Source organism: Sturnira hondurensis, unplaced genomic scaffold, assembly GCF_014824575.4.
Source record: "Sturnira hondurensis isolate 20B ecotype Veracruz unplaced genomic scaffold, ASM1482457v3 Scaffold0010428, whole genome shotgun sequence".
Taxonomy (NCBI): Eukaryota; Metazoa; Chordata; class Mammalia; order Chiroptera; family Phyllostomidae; genus Sturnira; species Sturnira hondurensis.
In genome coordinates this window covers 7,748,163-7,766,514 of record NW_028083059.1, presented here as the reverse complement: position 1 = coordinate 7,766,514, position 18,352 = coordinate 7,748,163, and the positions used below count along the sequence as shown (strand labels likewise).

Genomic DNA, 18,352 nt, shown 5'->3' with positions numbered 1-18,352 from the left:
TAATAAATTTTATTTTTAGGGAAGTTTTAGGTCTACAGAAACATCCAACAGAAAGTCCGGAGAGTTATGTACGCTGCCCCCGCCCCCCCAACTTTCCCTTCCTATCCACACCTCGTACCAGCGTCACATGCAGTGCAGTGGACGGGCCGGTACTGACACGTACCCTTCCCGAAGTTCACAATTTACATTGGGGTTTACTCTTTGTGTTATACATTGTATAGGTTTTGACAGATGATTAATGACATATGTTCACAATTGCACTATTATGTAGAAGAGTTTTACTGTCCTAAAAATCTGTTGTGCTCTATCTGGTCATCTCTCCCTACCCCCAGCTGCTGATCTATTTACAATTCCCATAGTTCTGCCTTTTCCAGAATGTCATATAGTTGGAATCATCCATTCAGGTGGGCTTCTTTCACTTTTCCATGTCTTCTCATGGCTTGAAATCTCATTTCTTTTTATTGTGGAGTAATATTTCATCATATGGTTGTACCACAGTTTGTTTATCCATGCTCCTATTGAAGTGTGCTCAACCCCAGCTCCACTTTTGTAAAACGTAAACATGGATTTTCTTTTCCATGAGATGGGAAAAAACCTCACTGCCTACTGAGAGGTGAATCAATCCCCTTGGCAAGGGAAGGGAATGGGGAATGAAAATTCTCTTCCGAGCTGAAAAGTTTAAGCAGGACGTGCAGCTACAGAAGGGCTTTGACTGAGAATCATTCTCATGTCCCTCCAGAAAGGACAGTGTGGGTGAGAGTGTCTGAGGAAGCTGCATAAATAGGTCCATGCTCATCGTGAGAACCCCAAAGTGTGTTGACTTTTTATTCAAATATCCCTCTGTCTCTTTTTCAGTGTGTCAAGAAGCTGTCTGGGAAGCCTTCCGGACTTTTTGGGATCGACTTCCTGGGCGTGAGGAATATCGTTACTGGATGGATTTGTGTGAGGGTGGAATCACAACGATATTTGAAATGGGCACAAATTTTAGTCAGTCTGTGGAACATACAAGCTTAATTATGAAGGTAAGTGTGGTAACAAGGGAAGGATTGCTGGACTCTTGTCAGAGTGTGTGTGTATAGCTGGGGCCTAACGGAAAAAAGAACAAGCAGCAAATCCCTGAGTCACTCTTATTGATTGAATTAGGCTATTCGAGTGAGCTGCTGTAGGGCATGGTGTCATCTTTGCAGCCCTAGCTCTGGCCATTAGAATAAACATTGTGAATCCAGTAAGAACCTCAGCCTTGTTTTTTTTTTCTTCAGTTTTTCTCTAGCTTTTTATTTGAATTTTTAAATTTAAAAATAAACAGAGTAGCAAAATGAAAACCTATATACTCTGTCAGATTCATCAATTATTAACACTTGTCACATTTGCTTTAGTGTTCTTTTTGTCCAGCAATTGCACTCCAGCTGTTAAAAGGAAAAAGGCAAACTTGAACTCCAGTACATTGTAAATGAGATGGAAAAATGGTATGGACACTGAGGAAACAGTTGGACAGTGTCCTGCACAGTAAGAATATATGTGCCTTATGACCCAGGAATCCCAATCTTAGGTATTTACCCAAGAACAAATGTGAAAATATGCCCACACCAAGACGGATCTGGAAATAGCATTTAAAAACTTTTTTTAAAAGATTTTATTTATTTATCTTTAGAGGGAAAGAGAAGGAGAGAGGGAGAGAAATATCAATGTATGGTTGCCTCTTATGTGTCCCCTGCTGGGAACTGGCCTGCAACCCAGGCATGTGCCCTGACTGGAAATCGAACCGTAATTCTCTGGGTCGCAGGCCTGCGCTCAATCCACTGAGCTACACTAGCCAGGGTGCATTTAAAATTTTTTTAAACATATACTTTATTAATTATGCTATTACAGTTGTCCCATTTTTTTCTCCCCTTTATTTCCCTCCACCCTGCAACCCCCATCCCACCAGTATTCCCCAGCCTTAGTTCATGTCCATGGGTCATACATATAAGTTCTCTTACTTCTCCATTTCCCATACTATTCTTCACCTCCTTCTGTCTATTTTGTACCTACCATTTATGCTTCTTATTCCCTGTACCTTTCCCCCCATTCTTCACCCTCCCTCTGCCTGCTAATAAACCTTCCATTTGATCTCCATTTCTGTGATTCTGTTCTAGTTGTTTGCTTAGTTTATTTTTATTTTTGTTTTAGATTCACCTGTTGATAGTTGTGTTTCTTATCATTTTACTGTTCATATTTTAGATCCTATTCTTTTTCTTAGATAAATTCCTTAAACATTTCATATAATAAGGGCTTGGTGATGATGAACTCCTTTAACTTGATCTTATTTGGGAAGCACTTTATTTGCCCTTCCATTCTAAATGAAAGCTTTGCTGGATAGAGTCATCTTGGCATGACTTAGAATACTTCTTTCCAGCCCCTTCTTGCCCTGCAAGGTTTCTTTTGAGGAATCAGTTGACAGTCTTATGGAAACTCCTTTGTAGGTAACTGTCTCCCTTTCTCTTGCTGCTTTTAAGATTCTTTTCTTATCTTTAATCATGGGCAATGCAATTATGATGTGCCTTGATTTTTGCTTTCTTGGGTCCAAATTCTTTGGGACTCTCTGAGCTTCCTGGACTACCTGGAAGTCTATTTCCTTTGCCAGATTAGGGAAATTCTACTTTATTGTGTTTTCAAATAAGTTTTCAATTTCTTGCTTTTCCTCTTCTCCTTCTGGCACCCCTATGATTTGGGTATTGGAGTACTTAAAGTTGTCCCAGAGGTTTCTAAGCCTATCCTCATTTTTTTAATTCTTGTGTCTTCATTCCCTTCTGGTTGGATCTTTATTTCTTCCTTCTGCTTCAAATTGTTGATTTGAGGGAAAAATTTCCTTGCCTTCACTGTTAATTCCATGTATATTTTTCTTTATTTTACTTTGTATAGCCTTCATTTTGTGGCCATACTTTGCCATTTCTGTGATCATCCTGATTACCAGTGTTTTGAACTCTGCATCTAATAAGTTGGCTGTTTCTTCATTGCCTAGTATTATTTTTGGAGCTTTGATCTGGTCTTTCATATGGGCCTATTTTTTTGTCTCAGTGTGCCTGTTATGGACATAGTGATGGGCAGAGCCTTACGTATTTGCCAGGGCGGGGCAAACATCTTCTCTGCATTTTGGTGCTGTATGTGGCAGTGGGGTCTGAGAGGGAGCAGTGCTGCTTGCTGGGTTCTTGACCAGCTTTCAGTCACTACCTCTGCTACCCACAAGCAAATTGGGTCCTTTTGGTGCTGATTCCCTGGTGGGTGAGTTTGTGTATATTCTAGGACCCTGTGGATCTCTCCGAAAAACTCTCCTGTGAGGCTGGCAGTTTCTCCCACTGCCACAACTCCCACAGATTTGTACCACCAGAGATTTTGAGGCTTTATTTTCCCCTGCTAGAACCCTGGGTTGCCTGGTCTGTGTTGCTCCCAAGTTGTTCCTCCTGGTTTATCTCTAGGCAAATGTGGGAATGTCCAGTCCTCCTGCTGCTGCCTTGCTCTGAGTCCAGGTCTTTTCCACCCCAGCTGCCCAATGCTGCCCCTCCTACCAGTATGAATGAATGTTTCTTCTTTAACTCCTTGGTTGTTGGACTTTCATACAGTTCAATTTCCTGGCTGTCTGTTTATATTTTGTTTTTAAATTTGTTTTTGTCCTTGTGGTTGTGTGAGGAGGCAAAGTGTATCTACCTATCCCTCCATCTTGGCTGGAAGTCCAGAGCCTCAGCCTTCTTTATAAATATAAATATATGGAAATAGTACTCAGCAAAGATTTAGGCTAAGAATATAAATCTCTGAGAGTTATTAAATTCCTTATCCTATATCACAAAACCAGGTAGGCTGAAGTTGAAACCCAGACCCAGTTCTCTTTTCCAAAATCCATGTTTTTTCCTTAAACTAGCGGGCCCCCTTCTCAATCATTAGCAGTTTTGTACCTTGCACTGGCTAAAATGGAATGGCTGTTCAATGGATGAAAGAAATGTACACACATACATGCTTATATCAGCACTGTCCATTTCATTGTGTTCCTGATATAGAATCAACAGACGGAGCAGTAGATATATATGATGCACAGTTCTTATCCCACAATAACAGCCTCTTGTGATGTTACATTGAGTCAACTAATGGTCTTCATTGGTGTCAGTTCAATGCAGGAATATCCACTTTGGGGTGCAGTAAAGAAGGAAACTTTATTCAGTGTAAAACAGCTCAATTGTGATATAAAGCTGTGTAAACAGTGTAAAAACAGCAAGGCTGTGTGGTGACCTTGGAGCCAGGTGGCAGTGGGTCCAGGCCCCTTTTCAACTAGACAGCTCCATTCAGCTCCTCACTGGTCTGTTCTGTTCTGCTCTAAGCCCCGGTCTGATGTGTTCTGCTTGAACGAGATATCTTCAGTGTTTCAGCTCAGCAGAGGATACACAGTCTTCAGTGGAAAAGGAAAGTGTGTTCCCAGAGCCATTGGGAAGCTAACTTATATAAGCAGAAGTCCGTTCCCCTGGTCTCTGATTGGTTTGTCCTCATGCAAATGAGGCTTCCAAATCCTTTTACAGTTCGACTGGCCTAAAAGGCACTGTCCCAATTGGTTAGAATGGAGCTGCTCTGATTGGTTGGTGAAGAAGCTGATAGGGATATAGCTGTGCAGAGCTGTGCAGTTCTGGGTGGATGGGGAAAGCCTCAGTGCTACTGGTTGAAATATGATTCCAGGAACTCCTTTATACGGGCTGGTTCAGATGGCAGGAACATAGTGCAGGCAGACAGTTGAGGGTCAGCCTCTGCCTGAAGTGCAGTTTCTTACAGGTAGAAATTCTAGTAAGTTTAGTTATAAAGGCATAGGATTTAATGATAAAGATGTAATTACTTTCAATAATTATTTAGTAGAACATCCAGACAAGGGTATAGTGTGTTATCTGGATTGCATCTTAAATAATGAATACAAATTAGGTAAAGGAGAAGGAGTTTGAAGGGATGGACATTCAGGGTAGAAGGGACAACATGAGCCAAATGTTTGTAGAGAATGACTTGGGCCAATATATCAGAAGTGAAAGAATATCAGACTAGAAAAATGGATAACTTCACAAGTTTGTATTTAACACTCTGGAAAATAGGAAATTGTTGAAGGGTTTTAAGTAGGTGAGTCACAGGGGCTGAGTTTTCAACTTTAAAAAAGTCATTATGGTTTCTATACACCATAGGATGGAATAGAGGGGACAAGACTATCACAGAGACCAGGTTGGATGCTGCTTCAGCACTCCAGGTCTGAGGTGATGTGGGTGCTAGCTAACTAGACCATGAGCTAGACAAAGAGAGTGTAGAGACATCAGTGGGAAACAAGATTAGTCATGTCAGACTTGTTGGGGTTGACGTCATGGATGGAAGTCATGGATTGGTGAGAGTGGGGTAGGATGTGCTTGGCCCAAGGACGCTCCCAGTTTCTGGCTTGGATGACTAAAGCCGAGAACTCAGGCAGGGAAGCAGCTTTGTAGGTGGTGGGTGGAGGGAGAATGAGTCCACTTTCAAAAGTGTTGATTTGAGCCGTCTGTGAAATATGAATTGTTTGGTATTTAGGTATAAGGATACAGGCAGTTGTTATAAATATAGTGACAGGAATCACCAGCCTTGAGGTGGTGATTATAACCATGAGAGCGGCTGAGATTGTTCTAGGAGAATCTGTAGAGTAAGAAGAGCAGTGAGTTATTTACAATAATAGTCTCTCCGTTTTATATATGAGGAAGTTGAGGCCTGACACCAGAGAGATTTGGGGATTTGCCTCTGTGGGACTTGAAACTAGGTCTGACTCCAAGTTATTAGCATTATTTTTATCATATTGTCTCAACAGAAAACCACTAATTTAGAGGGAATTTGGGGACAATTTGGTTTGGAATGTGACAGAGGCTTAATCCAATAATTAATACAATCTGTTTTTTGGTATGAATTTTAGAGAAGCAGATTTGCCATTTTATCTATGTGTTTATATTATTCTAGGATGAGAGTTACTATAAATATGTTACATCACAAAGTACTTTGATTTTAAGTTCATGGAAGGTTAATGTGAAAACGACCAATCTCTAATTTGTAGACTATTTTGGAATGATTCGCAGGTAACATCTATTAATCTCTGCCCATTAAAAGAGAGCGTGGGAACCTTGGGGCACATAAGCAGAGATTACATGTAGGGACGTTCTCACAGTCACAGAACAAACTTGGCATCACTAGTACTTTGCTTTACCTGTTTGTCTAGCTATAGAGAATAATAACATAGAGTCTAGAATGTTAGGGCATCAGTGTTCTCTATGTAATAAGTTTTATAATATTTACAGCTTATTAACTGTCATTAACTCACAGTCTTTTTTTTTTAATCATCTTTGTTTTCCTTAGAAACTGTCATACACAAAGGAAACTGTGAGTGGGTAAGTATTTTTTTCCCGTAAATTCACATTTGGCAATAGAGATGTATCATACCTACCCCAAGACTCACCACCAATGTATTGGTCCCTTTCTGTTTTCTTGCCAGTTCCTGCAATGACCAGGCCTGTGGGTAAGTCCAAATGCTTTTCCTCATCGAAGGCCACTCCCTTCCCAGACCACCACACAGCAACTGTGCTTGTTCACTGTCTCACCTCACCAGGAGGCAGACTTGTTCCTGTCTCTTGGGTGAAGAATTAGGTGTCAGGAAACGGAATATGGGACGATCTGCTGTTGCGGAGGCTTGCAGGCTCATGATAAAATGGCTCTGAGGTGGTGCCACTTAGTGAAGGATAGGTCATTAAATTACGGGTGGTGGTGTGGGTCACTTTATTGCGGAGTGATAGTTATGATTTTGAAGTCTAGGAATAGCACAGCCTTGACAAATCAGTCCTCCAGTGTTAGGAGTCTTGGACTCATTGACCTTTAGGTTTAGAGTTAGGGTCATTTCTGGCTCCTGGGCAGTATCAGGACAAATAGGTCATGGAAGGTAAGAGAGTCTGAGCCGACAGGGGCTAAAATTTCCAGTTCTGTCCATAGTCAGAATATGTAGATTATGCTAGCATATGGGGGATTATTTAGAAAAGCACAGGTAGGGCATGAAATCCAGGTAGGGGTCCAGGAGTTTGCCTCAGATTACAGGGAAGAACATTGAAAAACCAAGCAGGTGAGTCAGTGTCCAGAGGTGCAGCCCGGGCAGCAGAGTCCAGGCAAAGGCATAGTTGGGGTGGATGGTAGCATGGCGATGGCACGTTTCAAATGGAACAGGAGGAAATAGGAGGGTAATAGTCCTCTTGGTGGTCTCACTTTTTCATATGGCTAATACGGTCACTGAGTCTAGGCTGGGGCCTGAGACTGAGCACCTACTTAGGTGTGGGCACCTACTTAGGTGTGGTTTCTCAAGTGTGGAGTTGTCACCACTGCGAGGCAGAGCTCAGAGCTCCCTATGGTTGCCATTGCAACACGCAGGTGGTGGACCAAATAACCCGGTGAGTCCTGCCAGGGCCAGTGATCTTCATGGTTGTACCTGATGAAAATGATTCCCATTTTACAGATTTCATGTGGTTAAGAAGTCCATACATACCAAATAAATATGGCTCTTCACCTGGAAGAAGCCCTGAAGTTTGTTTGGGGAAGTGGACATTGGAAAGATTGTAACTTGTGAGCAATGGCAGAGCGGTGGAAGGAGGTTTATCTGATGTAGGATGGAAAGTTGTGACAGTGTCGTGGGGTGGGGGGTGGGTGCGGCTCCTGGCATGTGGAGTGTGCTGAAGTAGCCAGGAAGAGTTTGAGGTGTGGTGTGCATGGGCGTTGTGTGTATGTCTGTCACTTTAACTGAGCACCGTTTTCTGCATTCACCAGTGTTTCTTGCAACGAAATTGCATATACACAAAGGAGAAATTTGCATTATGCTGAATTATTTCCTAGTGTATTAACCACGTTGGAATGCATTCACAAATAAGCATCATTGTAGAACAGATGGTGTCATATTTTTATTGATAAAGTACTGTCTGTACCAGGTATAAGAGGGGACTCAAAGTATTATTTACTACCCTTAGAAAATAAGGCATATATAAACTTAATAGTACATCTGAATTAAAATGTAACTGAATTTCTTCATACAAAAGAATACTCTTCAACAATAAAAAAGGAATGAATGATGGATACATGCACTTTATGTGGCTGATAACAACACAGTGAACCTCAAAAGCTTTATGCTGAGTAAAAGACATTAGACGCCAGATACAAAAGGCTGTATGTCATGATTTTAAAAATATGTGTGTGTGTTAATTATATATATACATATATATGTGTATATATATAATGAAAATCTGAAAATTTAAAAGTTGTGTCCTTCCCATGGAACTAGAGTGGACCAGGTTGGGTCAGAGTGGTAGTTGCTGTTCCGGGGTGACCCTAAAGTTGGGCGACACAGGAGTGAAGCCACGGGGGAGGTCTCAGAATTCACCGAGCCCACTTTCTTTGACCTGAGTACTATAGTGATCCCTCATTGGGATCACTGAGGGATTTGCTTATCATTTTAAAATATATTTTATTGATTATGCCATCTTAATTAAGATGCTTATCATTTTAACTTGCTTACCATTTTTAAATATATTTTATTGATTATGCCATTACAGTTGTCCCATTTCCCCCCTTCATTTCCCTCTACCCCGCACACCCCCTCCCCCCATTCCCCCTTTAGTTCATGTCCATGTGTCATAAGTTCTTTAGCTTCTACATTTCCCCTACTATTCTTGCCCTCCCCCCTGTCTATTTTCTACCTACTATCTATGCTACTTATTCTCTGTACCTTCTCCCCCCTTCTTCTCCTCCCCACTCCCCTGTTGCTAACCCTTCATGTGATCTCCATTTCTGTGGTTCCGCTCCTGATCTAGCTGTCCTCTTGGTTTGCTTTTGTTTTAGGTGTGGTTGTTAGTAACTGTGAGTTTGCTGTCCTTTCACTGTTCATATTTTTTATCTTCTTTTTCTTAGATAAGTCCCTTTAACATTTCATATAATAAGGGTTTGGTGATGATGAACTCCTTGAACTTGAACTTATCTGAAAAGTGCTTTATTTGCCCTTCCATTCTAAATGAAAGCTTTGCTGGATAAAGCAATCTTGGATGTAGGTCCTTGCCTTTCGTGACTTGCAATACTTCTTTCCAGCCCCGTCTTGCCTATAAGGTCTCTCTTGAGAAATCAGCTGACAGTCTGATGGGAACTCCTTTGTAGGTAACTGTCCCCTTATCTCTTGCTGCTTCTAGAATTCTCTCCTTCATTTTAATCTTGGGTATTGCGATTATGATGTGCCTTGGTGTGTTCCTTTTTGGGTCCAACTTCTTTGGGACTCTCTGAGCTTCCTGGATTTCCTGGAAGTCTATTTCCTCTGCCAGACTGGGGAAGTTCTCCTTTATTATTTGTTCAAATACGTTTTCACTCGTGGCTGTTTCTTCCCCCCTTGTGGTACCCCTATAATCCGGATGTTGGAACGTTTAAAGATGTCCTGGAGGTTCCTAAGCCTCTCCTCATTTTTTTGAATTCTTGTTTCTTCATTCCTTTCTGGTGGGATGTTTTATTCTTCCTTCTGGTTCATTCCATTGATTTGAGTCCCAGTTTCCTTTCCATTGCTATTGGTTTCCTGTGCATTTCCCTTCATTTCAATTAGTTTAGCCTTCATATGTTCCTCTAATTTGTGACTGTACTCTACCAATTCTGTGAGCATCCTGATAAATAGTGTTTTAAATTGGGCTTCTGAGAGGCTGGCAATCTGTTGGTCGCTTAGAGTTATTGGCTCTGGACTTTGAGTTCTTCTTGCGCCATCTTTTGGGCTGTTCGTGCCTGTTAAGTAGCAGGATTGGAGCCCTAGGTGTTCACCAGAGCAGGGCAACTCAGTCACTGGGTTTTGATGCTGTATGTGGGGGTGGGGTCAATGAGGAGCAATGGCGTCCCATCTACCGCCTCCCGCCGCGGCCCCCACAGGTGCGGCAGCTGCCACCGTCACCAAGACCTGCGCGTTTCGTCCCACTGCACGCAAGTGTGCCACTGTCCTCAGCCCTCGCTCCCTGGGGCCTGCGTGGTCCGTCTCACTGTGTGCGAATGTGCGACCATGGTCAGTCTGCCCCACACCCTGACTGGGTCCGGGTCACTTGCGCGCCTAGGTCGGGGAATCTTTCCTGCCCGACCCTGCTCCGCTGCTGGCTCCACCCCTCTTACTGTCCTGGTTGAACAGTTCGTTGTTGGACTTTCGTATAGTTCAATTTTCTGTTCTTTGGCTGCGTCTTTGTTCTCCAAACCTTTGTTGTATTCAAACTTGGTTGTGGGAGAAGGCACAGTGTTTCCACCTATGCCTCCATCTTGGTAGAAGTCCCATCTGCTAACTCTTAAAAAACAAGAACAACAACAAAAACCCCAAACTATTTTTACCTTACTCAGGACCTTATATCCAAGCTTACCTTTTAGAAATCTCTGCCTGGCATCGTTCCTCTCTTTCTCCTGGCTCTTCAGCTTGTCCTATTAGTAACCCATTCCCATTCCCATTTAAACATGCCCAAGTCTCTGCCATGTTACCTGTTTACGGATGGCCTTGCCTCCAGCACTTGTCTCCATTACAGCCGGACATCTTGAAAGCATCTCCACTTTGCTCCAGTTGCTGCTTAACCCCTGCTATCTGGTTTACTGTTGTGTCTTCAGTAACCAGTACAATGCTCAGCCCATTTCACAAATATTTAATATGTGCCCATTAAATATTTGTGAAATGAATTAACTGAATTTCTGCCCTGTCACCCAAGTCTGAAATGGCCTCCCGTGATAGTCTCAGTACAAGGACTGTTCTTTGGAATTTTTTTTTGGTACCTCAGTTAACTCACATTTGTGGTTGGGGGTGCCTATCATATATCACAAAGGCAAATGTACATTTTTTAAAATTCTGTGTGGAATGACACATGCCACTGCCTTATGGTTTTGTAGAGAATTCCTTCAGTACACCCCATTTATTCCTAGATTTGTTTAGTGCTCCATACTTTCCATAATGCTTCTGCACATAATATTTTGTTTAGTTTTCATTAATACCTTTGTGAAATAGACAGGGCAGGGAGGTGGTTTTGTTTTGGAAATTAGATTCTTCAGACACAGAGCAACCGAGGTATTTTTTTCTCATACATGAAATTAATGATACATCTGGGACCAGCACCCAGGGTTCCCGGCTCCATGCCTTGAGTTCTTTTGTTGTCACATGCTGATTACAATGACCAGAGTTAAGAACAAAACACAGAAAGCATAGAGACTTGTCAAGGGGAATAGTAATCTAGACAGGAGGTAATGCTTGACTTGTTTTACTATTTTTTAATGTACTATTTATTGATTTTAGAGAGAGAGAGGAGGAGGTGTAGGGAGAGTGTGTGCTATCGATTTGTCATTCACTTATTTATGCATTCATTGGTTGATTCTTTTTTAAAATCTTTTTAAAAAAGATTTTATTTGTTTTTAGAGAGAGAAGAATGAAGGGACAGAGGGAGAAAAACATCAGTGTTTGGTTGTGTCTCATGCACCTCCCACTGGGGACCTGGCCTGCAACCCAAGCATGTGCCCTGACTGGGAATTGGAACAGCAACCCTTTGGTTTGCAGGCCCATGCTCAATCTACTGAGCTATACCAACCAGGACCACTGGTGGATTCTTGAATGTGCCCTGAATGGGAATTGAACCCACCACCTTGGCCCATAGGGATGACGCTCTAATCAACTGAGCCTCTTGGCCAGGGTTCACTGTATTTTTAAACTTCTGTTCCATGTGGCGGTGATATTTTCTGACACAATCCAACCTGAATTCCATTGACATGATTAGGCTGTAGCAGTGAGAAATAAATTATGTGCTGGAAGAGCTTTGGAAATGAGACCATAGGGGTTTGTTTGCTGTAGAAATTAAACTAAAGGTCTTAGCTGAACACCCTCAAATTTGTGGTTTGGCCTAGAAATGAAGTAGCATTTGTCTCCAAACTCAACACGACTGTGTGTCCTAGTTCATCTTGAATGGCCTTTTAGAGGCCTCCTGCAGGAGGCCTACCTAATGAGCATATGTAAAAGGATTCTTATTGTTAAATGGTCTTTACTGTATTTTGAAAAAAAAGTGGGAGGGCGAGGGATTAAGTGTTGGAGTGTTAGACAAGTGATCTGGATTACTGAGAGTTGCCCACTTACCATCATTAAAAAATGTTATTTTGCATCCAGTAAGTGAAATCTAATTTTATTGAGGTAAGCAAACTTCTCCATTGTGATTGCTTAGAGAATTAGCATAAATTTGATTTTGGTGTGGGAACAATTTGACCAACTCCAGGTGAGGTCTGGTTTCTCTTGACCTTCCAACTGCCTGTTGCAGTTACTGTGCTGTGCTCTGGACATTTTGTCTTCCTTTGACCCCTTTGCTCTTCCTACCAGGCAGCTCTGCATAGCTCTCCCACTCTGACTGACTTTCCCTCCCTTTTTGTGGGACCTTGCACACTTTGACTTTTAGGTTGTTTAGTTTATGTAGGCCACTCTCGTTGAGATAAGGCAAAACCACCTTGGCTGTCCTTCTACAGACTGTGGGTCACAAAAAAGCCATGCTGTGAGGAATTAAAGTGGGTGAGAATGGGGTTTCTGAAATCAGTGGGCCCATTTTACATCACAGCTCTGCCACTGGTCAGCTGCGTGACCCTGGGCAAATTCTTAACCACTGCTCGCATTAGTTTCCTCATCTGTATAAATGGAAATAACAGTATTTTCCTCTGAAGACTGAGTTATCTAAGATAAAGTACTGAGCATGGTGCTCGGGAATAGGACTCAGTAAATTAAATTTAGTTGTAATCATTCTTGCTGTTATTATTATTGAAAAAGGAACTGGATACATTTGCAGTTTTAAGTATGACCTTGGGCTATAGTGCATTATTGTGTGACCCTGGGAAAATGGCTTTACCCATCTGGGCCTCATTTTTTTCATTTAACAAATGAGGATGTGGGAAGGAATTCTGCCTTGTGGACGATTGATAGACTCTATTCAGGCCCAAATGTCTGTTTCAAATGCATGTGAATCCCATCTTCTTAGATCCACTTCCTGTAACCCAGGAAGCCTCCTGATGCCTCCTCATCAGCCAGGCCTTCCTCTGCTCATCACACAGCATGATGACTTGTCCTGATGATGTATTTTTTAGGGTCTCTTAGATGACAGCTCCCTTAGTGACAGTTTCCTAGAAATGCTCTATGAATAACCTGTAGTGATAGGTTTGGTGTAATGGTTTAACACAGGGTCCAGCACAAATAACACCCCTTTTTAATCACAAAATCTTCTATTACAAAATCATAAGCATGTAATTCTGTAACATAACAATATCACACTCGAGCACACCATATGACATTTTAGGCGAAATGTTCAAATCACTGTCCATCTCATGCAAGACATTCGTGTACTCTGCCAGTCACACTCAGGCAAGCCTTACTTCTGCTGGACCCTGTGTATTATTTTTCAGACAGTGTAACTGAATGCCTGCTGCTTTGAAAGCCAATACTGGAGAGGCAGGTGCTGATGTAAAGACAAGTGGTTTTATTCAGGTGCTGGCAACCTGGAAGGTGGGGACTCTCGTCTCAAAGCCCATCTCCACATCTCAGCGCAGGCAGTGGGTTGTAAGGAAGGAGAGGGACGAGGAGAACAAAGACGCCAGAGCGAGAGGCTGTGGACGTGCAGGCAGTGTCCTTGCTGGTCCCGATATGGATCTTTATGTCAGCGCCGTGGGGCTGGTCAGTGGCAGGCAAGTCCCTGCAGTGGGGCAATCTGTGTCACCCAAAGTCATGGTCACAGCTTTTTCTTGTACAAGTGAGAACTGGAACTGCTGGTAGTGCATTGTGCTTATAGAGAAACTGCTGGTAGGTGGGTTCTTTATCAGTTTGTTAGTGTATCTTACTCTAATTCCATTTCATGGTAAGTCAGAGTGTAAAGTTTTATTTCCTTTTACAGTTGCATTTTTAAAAAGCAGAAGAATCGTTATAGTAAAATTTAAAAAAACAAACAAACAAACAAACCAAACCTGTGTTTTTCAAATTTTCTGCCAGAGCCTGCAGGGTTGGGGATCATAGCCCTAGGTGACTTGCCCCGCTCCAGTCCCAGGCATGCAATGTCTCTAAACTATATGTTATCTAAGATTCATTTAAACTTCATATACTATCCCTAATATAGCCACATTTTTAAAAGAATTGCTTTAAATTATGTATCAGTTATTATTTAGCTCCCCAACTGCAAGTAAAATTGCAATTTTACGATGTTGCCATGGCCCTGACTGGTGTGGCTCAGCTATTTGGAATGTTGTCACCTAAGCCAAAGGACTGTGCGTTTGATTCCTGGTCAAGGCACGTGCCTAGGTTGGGAGTTCGGTCAGGGCATGTGCAGGAAGCAACCGATCGATCTTTCTCTCTCACATCAATATTTCTCTCTGTCTCTTTCTCCCTCCCTTCTCATCTCTAAAATCAATAAGCACCTTGGCTGGTGTGGCTTAGTGGATTGAGTGCGGGCCAGTGAACCGAAAGGTCACTGGATCTGTTCCCAGTCAGGCACATGCCTGGGTTGTGGGCCAGGTCCCCAGCTGGTTGTGTATGAATGGCAACCTATTGATGTATTTCCCACACATTGATGTTTCTCTCCCTGTCTTTCTCCCTCCTTTCCCCTCTCTCTAAAAATAAATTAAAAAAATATATTTTAAAAAATCAATAAGCATGCCCTCAGGTGAGGTGAGGATTAAAAAAAGTTGTGTGCCATGTTTATCTGGGGGCTTTGAGACAACCCCCGCCCCCACCACTCAGTGAGCTAGTTTAGAGTGGGACAGTCTAAAGCAGTTGTTTGGAAGATGGGCTTGCTGGCATGCTGGCAAGTCTGTCTGGGAGACATTTTCGACTGTGACTGAATCACCTTAGGAGGTAGACTTGCGCAAAGTCGGAAAGAGTTTCAGTGGCTGTGGGTTGAAAACCGTCGTCATCACCATGCAGCTCCTTTGCAAAAGAGAAATGGGGCAGCCTGTTCCTTTCAGGACATGTAAGGAACTTTAAAGTTCTAAAACTTCCCCAAATTCTACTGTAACTCAATATTTGTATTTTTTAAGTATGTGGAAATTTGAAGAGTGGCAGACACCCACTTTCTCTCCTTTAAAGTGGGGACTTTCTCAGATTATGTTTCGACCTTTGCTGGCAGCTCTGTGGTTGAAGGACAGCAGGGAGCCCTGAGGTCTGCTAGCAGTGGGGCCCGCAACGGGTCGTTTCTCTAAGCTTGACTTTCTTTATATAAAAACATTTTATGATTTCTATGATCTTGCAAATGAGATAAGATTTGTTCTTGTATGTTCCTCTTAGAAGCCAGTACTTGCCAGTCTGTACTACTTGTGTTTATAATCATTTATTCGGTGTCTATTTCCAATAAGACTGTGACTTTCATAGACCATGGATATTTTATTGACAACTGTATGACACATGTCTTCTATCCTGCATTGTCAATAGTATTATTTATTCATTCATTCAAAAATATTTATTTAGTGTCTGCTGAATAGCAGGTACTATTTAGTCTGGAGAAACAGCACGAACAGGGCAGGCAAAACCGCTGGTCACGTGGAGGTTAGACCCATAAGGCAGCCCCGCCAACAGCACTGTCCGTGGTGGTGGGGGGGGGCGGGGTGTTCTTCACTGTGCTGTTCTGTGTGGCAGCCGTTAGTCAGTCCCATGTGACTGCTGAGTACTTGACATGTGACTAGTGTGAATGAAGAACTGACAGTTAAGGTTTATTTAATTTTAGTTCATTTAAATCGCTAAGTATAGTGACTACCATATTAGACAATGTTGTTCTAGAGGATTAAGGGGTTGGAGACAGAGAAAAAGAAATAGACAGTAAATGAACAAAATAATTTCACATAGTGATAAGAACTGAGAAGAAATAAAACAGGGAGAAAAGGTATAGTAAGTACAGGAATAGTGTGATTCTAGTGGAGTACAAGTCAATAAATGTAAAATACATAAATGATGAATATCTATTAAGTTTTTTTTAAAAAAAATAAGTAAACCCTCACATTTCTGTCATTTTATTAACTCCCAACTATTTTTTTCCCCTAGCCTTGAATTGTCATCTCTTGTTCCTGTTGGTGAGACGTCCACATTGGGAGGTGTGCTTTTGTGCCTTTACATACTTTTCTCTTATAATTATTTATGGTCTAACGCAATCTTGCTATCACTTGTTTTTCAGCTCACATTTAAAAGGTGCTGTGTTTCTCTGTCCATGTATGTTGTTTATGAGCCTCAAAAAAGTAATTTAAAAACAAATTTATGATATTATGTTGTGGGCACTTAAAAATCTTTAATGATTGAATATGATACAAATCAGAAAACTGCTGAAAACAAATGCACGGCCTAAAGAATAACTGCGAGGCAAACACTCTGTCACCACTGCTCGTGTCAGCAGGTAGAACCTTTAGGTTCACCACTTATCATTTGTCTTCTGCAGTTTCCCAGAGTAAGGGTTTTTTTGCTTGCATTCTGTGGTGTACTGTAGCATGTTCCTTTGACTTCTCTATTTCCTATAAATTGGTAGTTGCTTTCTTTATTATCATTTTTTTAAAAAGTTTCTCTGTACTGGAAATTCCAAACATATGCAAAAATGAGAAAAGCACACTGAGGTCCAGCGCCAGAATGATCGATTCATGGTTAGTTTCCAACCTTCTCCCACTTCCCCTCACTGGCAGTGCTACTTCATTCAGTATTTGTCCCCATTACTAGAGGACAAATGAAGCTTTAAGGATAGGAACTGTGCCTGTATCCTGAGTGTCTTCCATGAAGTTTGACATATACTGGGTGTTTAGTCAATGTTTGTTGCATGAATGAATGAATCATAATTATTTATTATTCTGGGAAGACTTTATGCAAATGTGTCTTAGGGTTAGAATGCATAGAGTTTCCAGAATGAAAAAGCAGCTGCCTTGAGGTTTTGTAGACAATTCCTTGTTTTCTGATGTGAAATCTGACTTAGGGACCAGATTCATACACATGTCCTTCTTTTTCTACTTAGGTGCTGTCCTCAGTGTTCCACATCCAGGGGTGACCTCTTATGAAGGTGCCTCAGAGAGCGGCTTGGAGAGGCTGGAGGAGAGTGTGAGTGATGCTCTGTTTTATTTAGTTTCTAGCATGGAGAACAGGGTTGGGAGAGATTATTATTCCACTGCAAGAGTACACAAGACTTCCCGTCATTCCATTATGGAATATTTTGGATTCTGAAACCAGAACTTTAAAAACAATCAGATTCATTGGAGAGTCACGCTTTTGGTGAGAAAAGGCTTCTAACTGTATGAAACGACTTAGGATTTCGGGAGCTCTCATTATGGTAATCCTACCCACTGTCTCTTGTGAGCTGTGGGACATAATTTACTATGGGGATTTAAAAAAAAAAGATTTTGTTTATTTAATTTTAGACAGAGGGGGAGGGAGGGAGAAAGAGAAGGAGAGAAACATCAGTGTGAGGTTGTCTTTTGCATACCCTCAACTGGGGACCTGGCCTGCAACCCAGGCATATGCCCTGACTGGGAATCAAACTGGCAACCCTTTGGTTCACAGGCCAGCACTCAGCCCACTGAGACACACCAGCCAGGTCTTCTGTGGGGATTTTTGCCTACATTCTTATTATATCCCTAAATTGAGTAGGGTAGCTTCCTCTTCTTCAGTGGGAAAGGACATAGATGTTATGTAGTTTAAAAATCAAGAAGCAGCATGCTTTTCAAATACATCATTATTAATAGTAACCTGGCCGCTATACAACATGGCCTCTGTCTCATTCAGATTTTTCAAAAATACACATGCCCAGGAAGATAGAAACATTTTGTGAGGAGTTTTGTTCAATATGTATTTTTAAAATTTTGAGGTTCATAAATCCTTGATTACCTAATATAAAGCAAATGCTGAACATATTCCCTAAAAAGCTGCAATTCAGTTACCTGGCATTTTCTCGTCCCAAACTTGAAAATTTTATTTTATGTGAAATCAGAATGAGTCAGCCACTCTGCCCCACCACCCTCGCTATCACTAAAAAAGGCCGTTTGTAGCTTGGATTTCTGTGTTGATGCCCAACTCAGTATTTTTACCTTCAGTACCACTGTCTCCCACTGTTTATGGTGCTAAAAATATCACCATTTGATAAGTATTTATGAATGAATGACTGGATAAAAAGTGATACTATACTTCTGAACTTGAGGAGGAATAATTATGATTTAGGTCTGGAAACATTTATAGAATGAGATCAAATTCATTGTAGTGGAAATGAAGGAATTGTGTGTAGTCAATTGGAATATTAATGTCCAACACAGAAAGGATGGTTTGAAGCCGATTTATAGAACAAAACACTAT

General features: G+C 41.6%; 1 protein-coding gene across 5 annotated transcripts in view; it reads left to right on the top strand.

Moving 5' to 3' along the window:
* The window catches only part of IMPG2 (interphotoreceptor matrix proteoglycan 2), an 83,060-nt gene that overhangs the window by 11,505 nt on the left and 53,203 nt on the right, over window positions 1-18,352 (top strand). For 3 of the 5 annotated variants that reach the window (XM_037058961.1, XM_037058963.1, XM_037058960.1), the window contains exons 3-7: window positions 856-1,022; window positions 6,370-6,401; window positions 6,506-6,529; window positions 16,076-16,125; window positions 17,025-17,107. In XM_037058961.1, coding sequence (XP_036914856.1) covers window positions 856-1,022; window positions 6,370-6,401; window positions 6,506-6,529; window positions 16,076-16,125; window positions 17,025-17,107 — 356 coding nt within the window. Of the gene's footprint in view, window positions 1-855; window positions 1,023-6,369; window positions 6,402-6,502; window positions 6,530-16,075; window positions 16,126-17,024; window positions 17,108-18,352 lie in introns of all 5 variants that reach the window. The other 2 variants (XM_037058962.1, XM_037058964.1) reach the window with 2 other exon arrangements.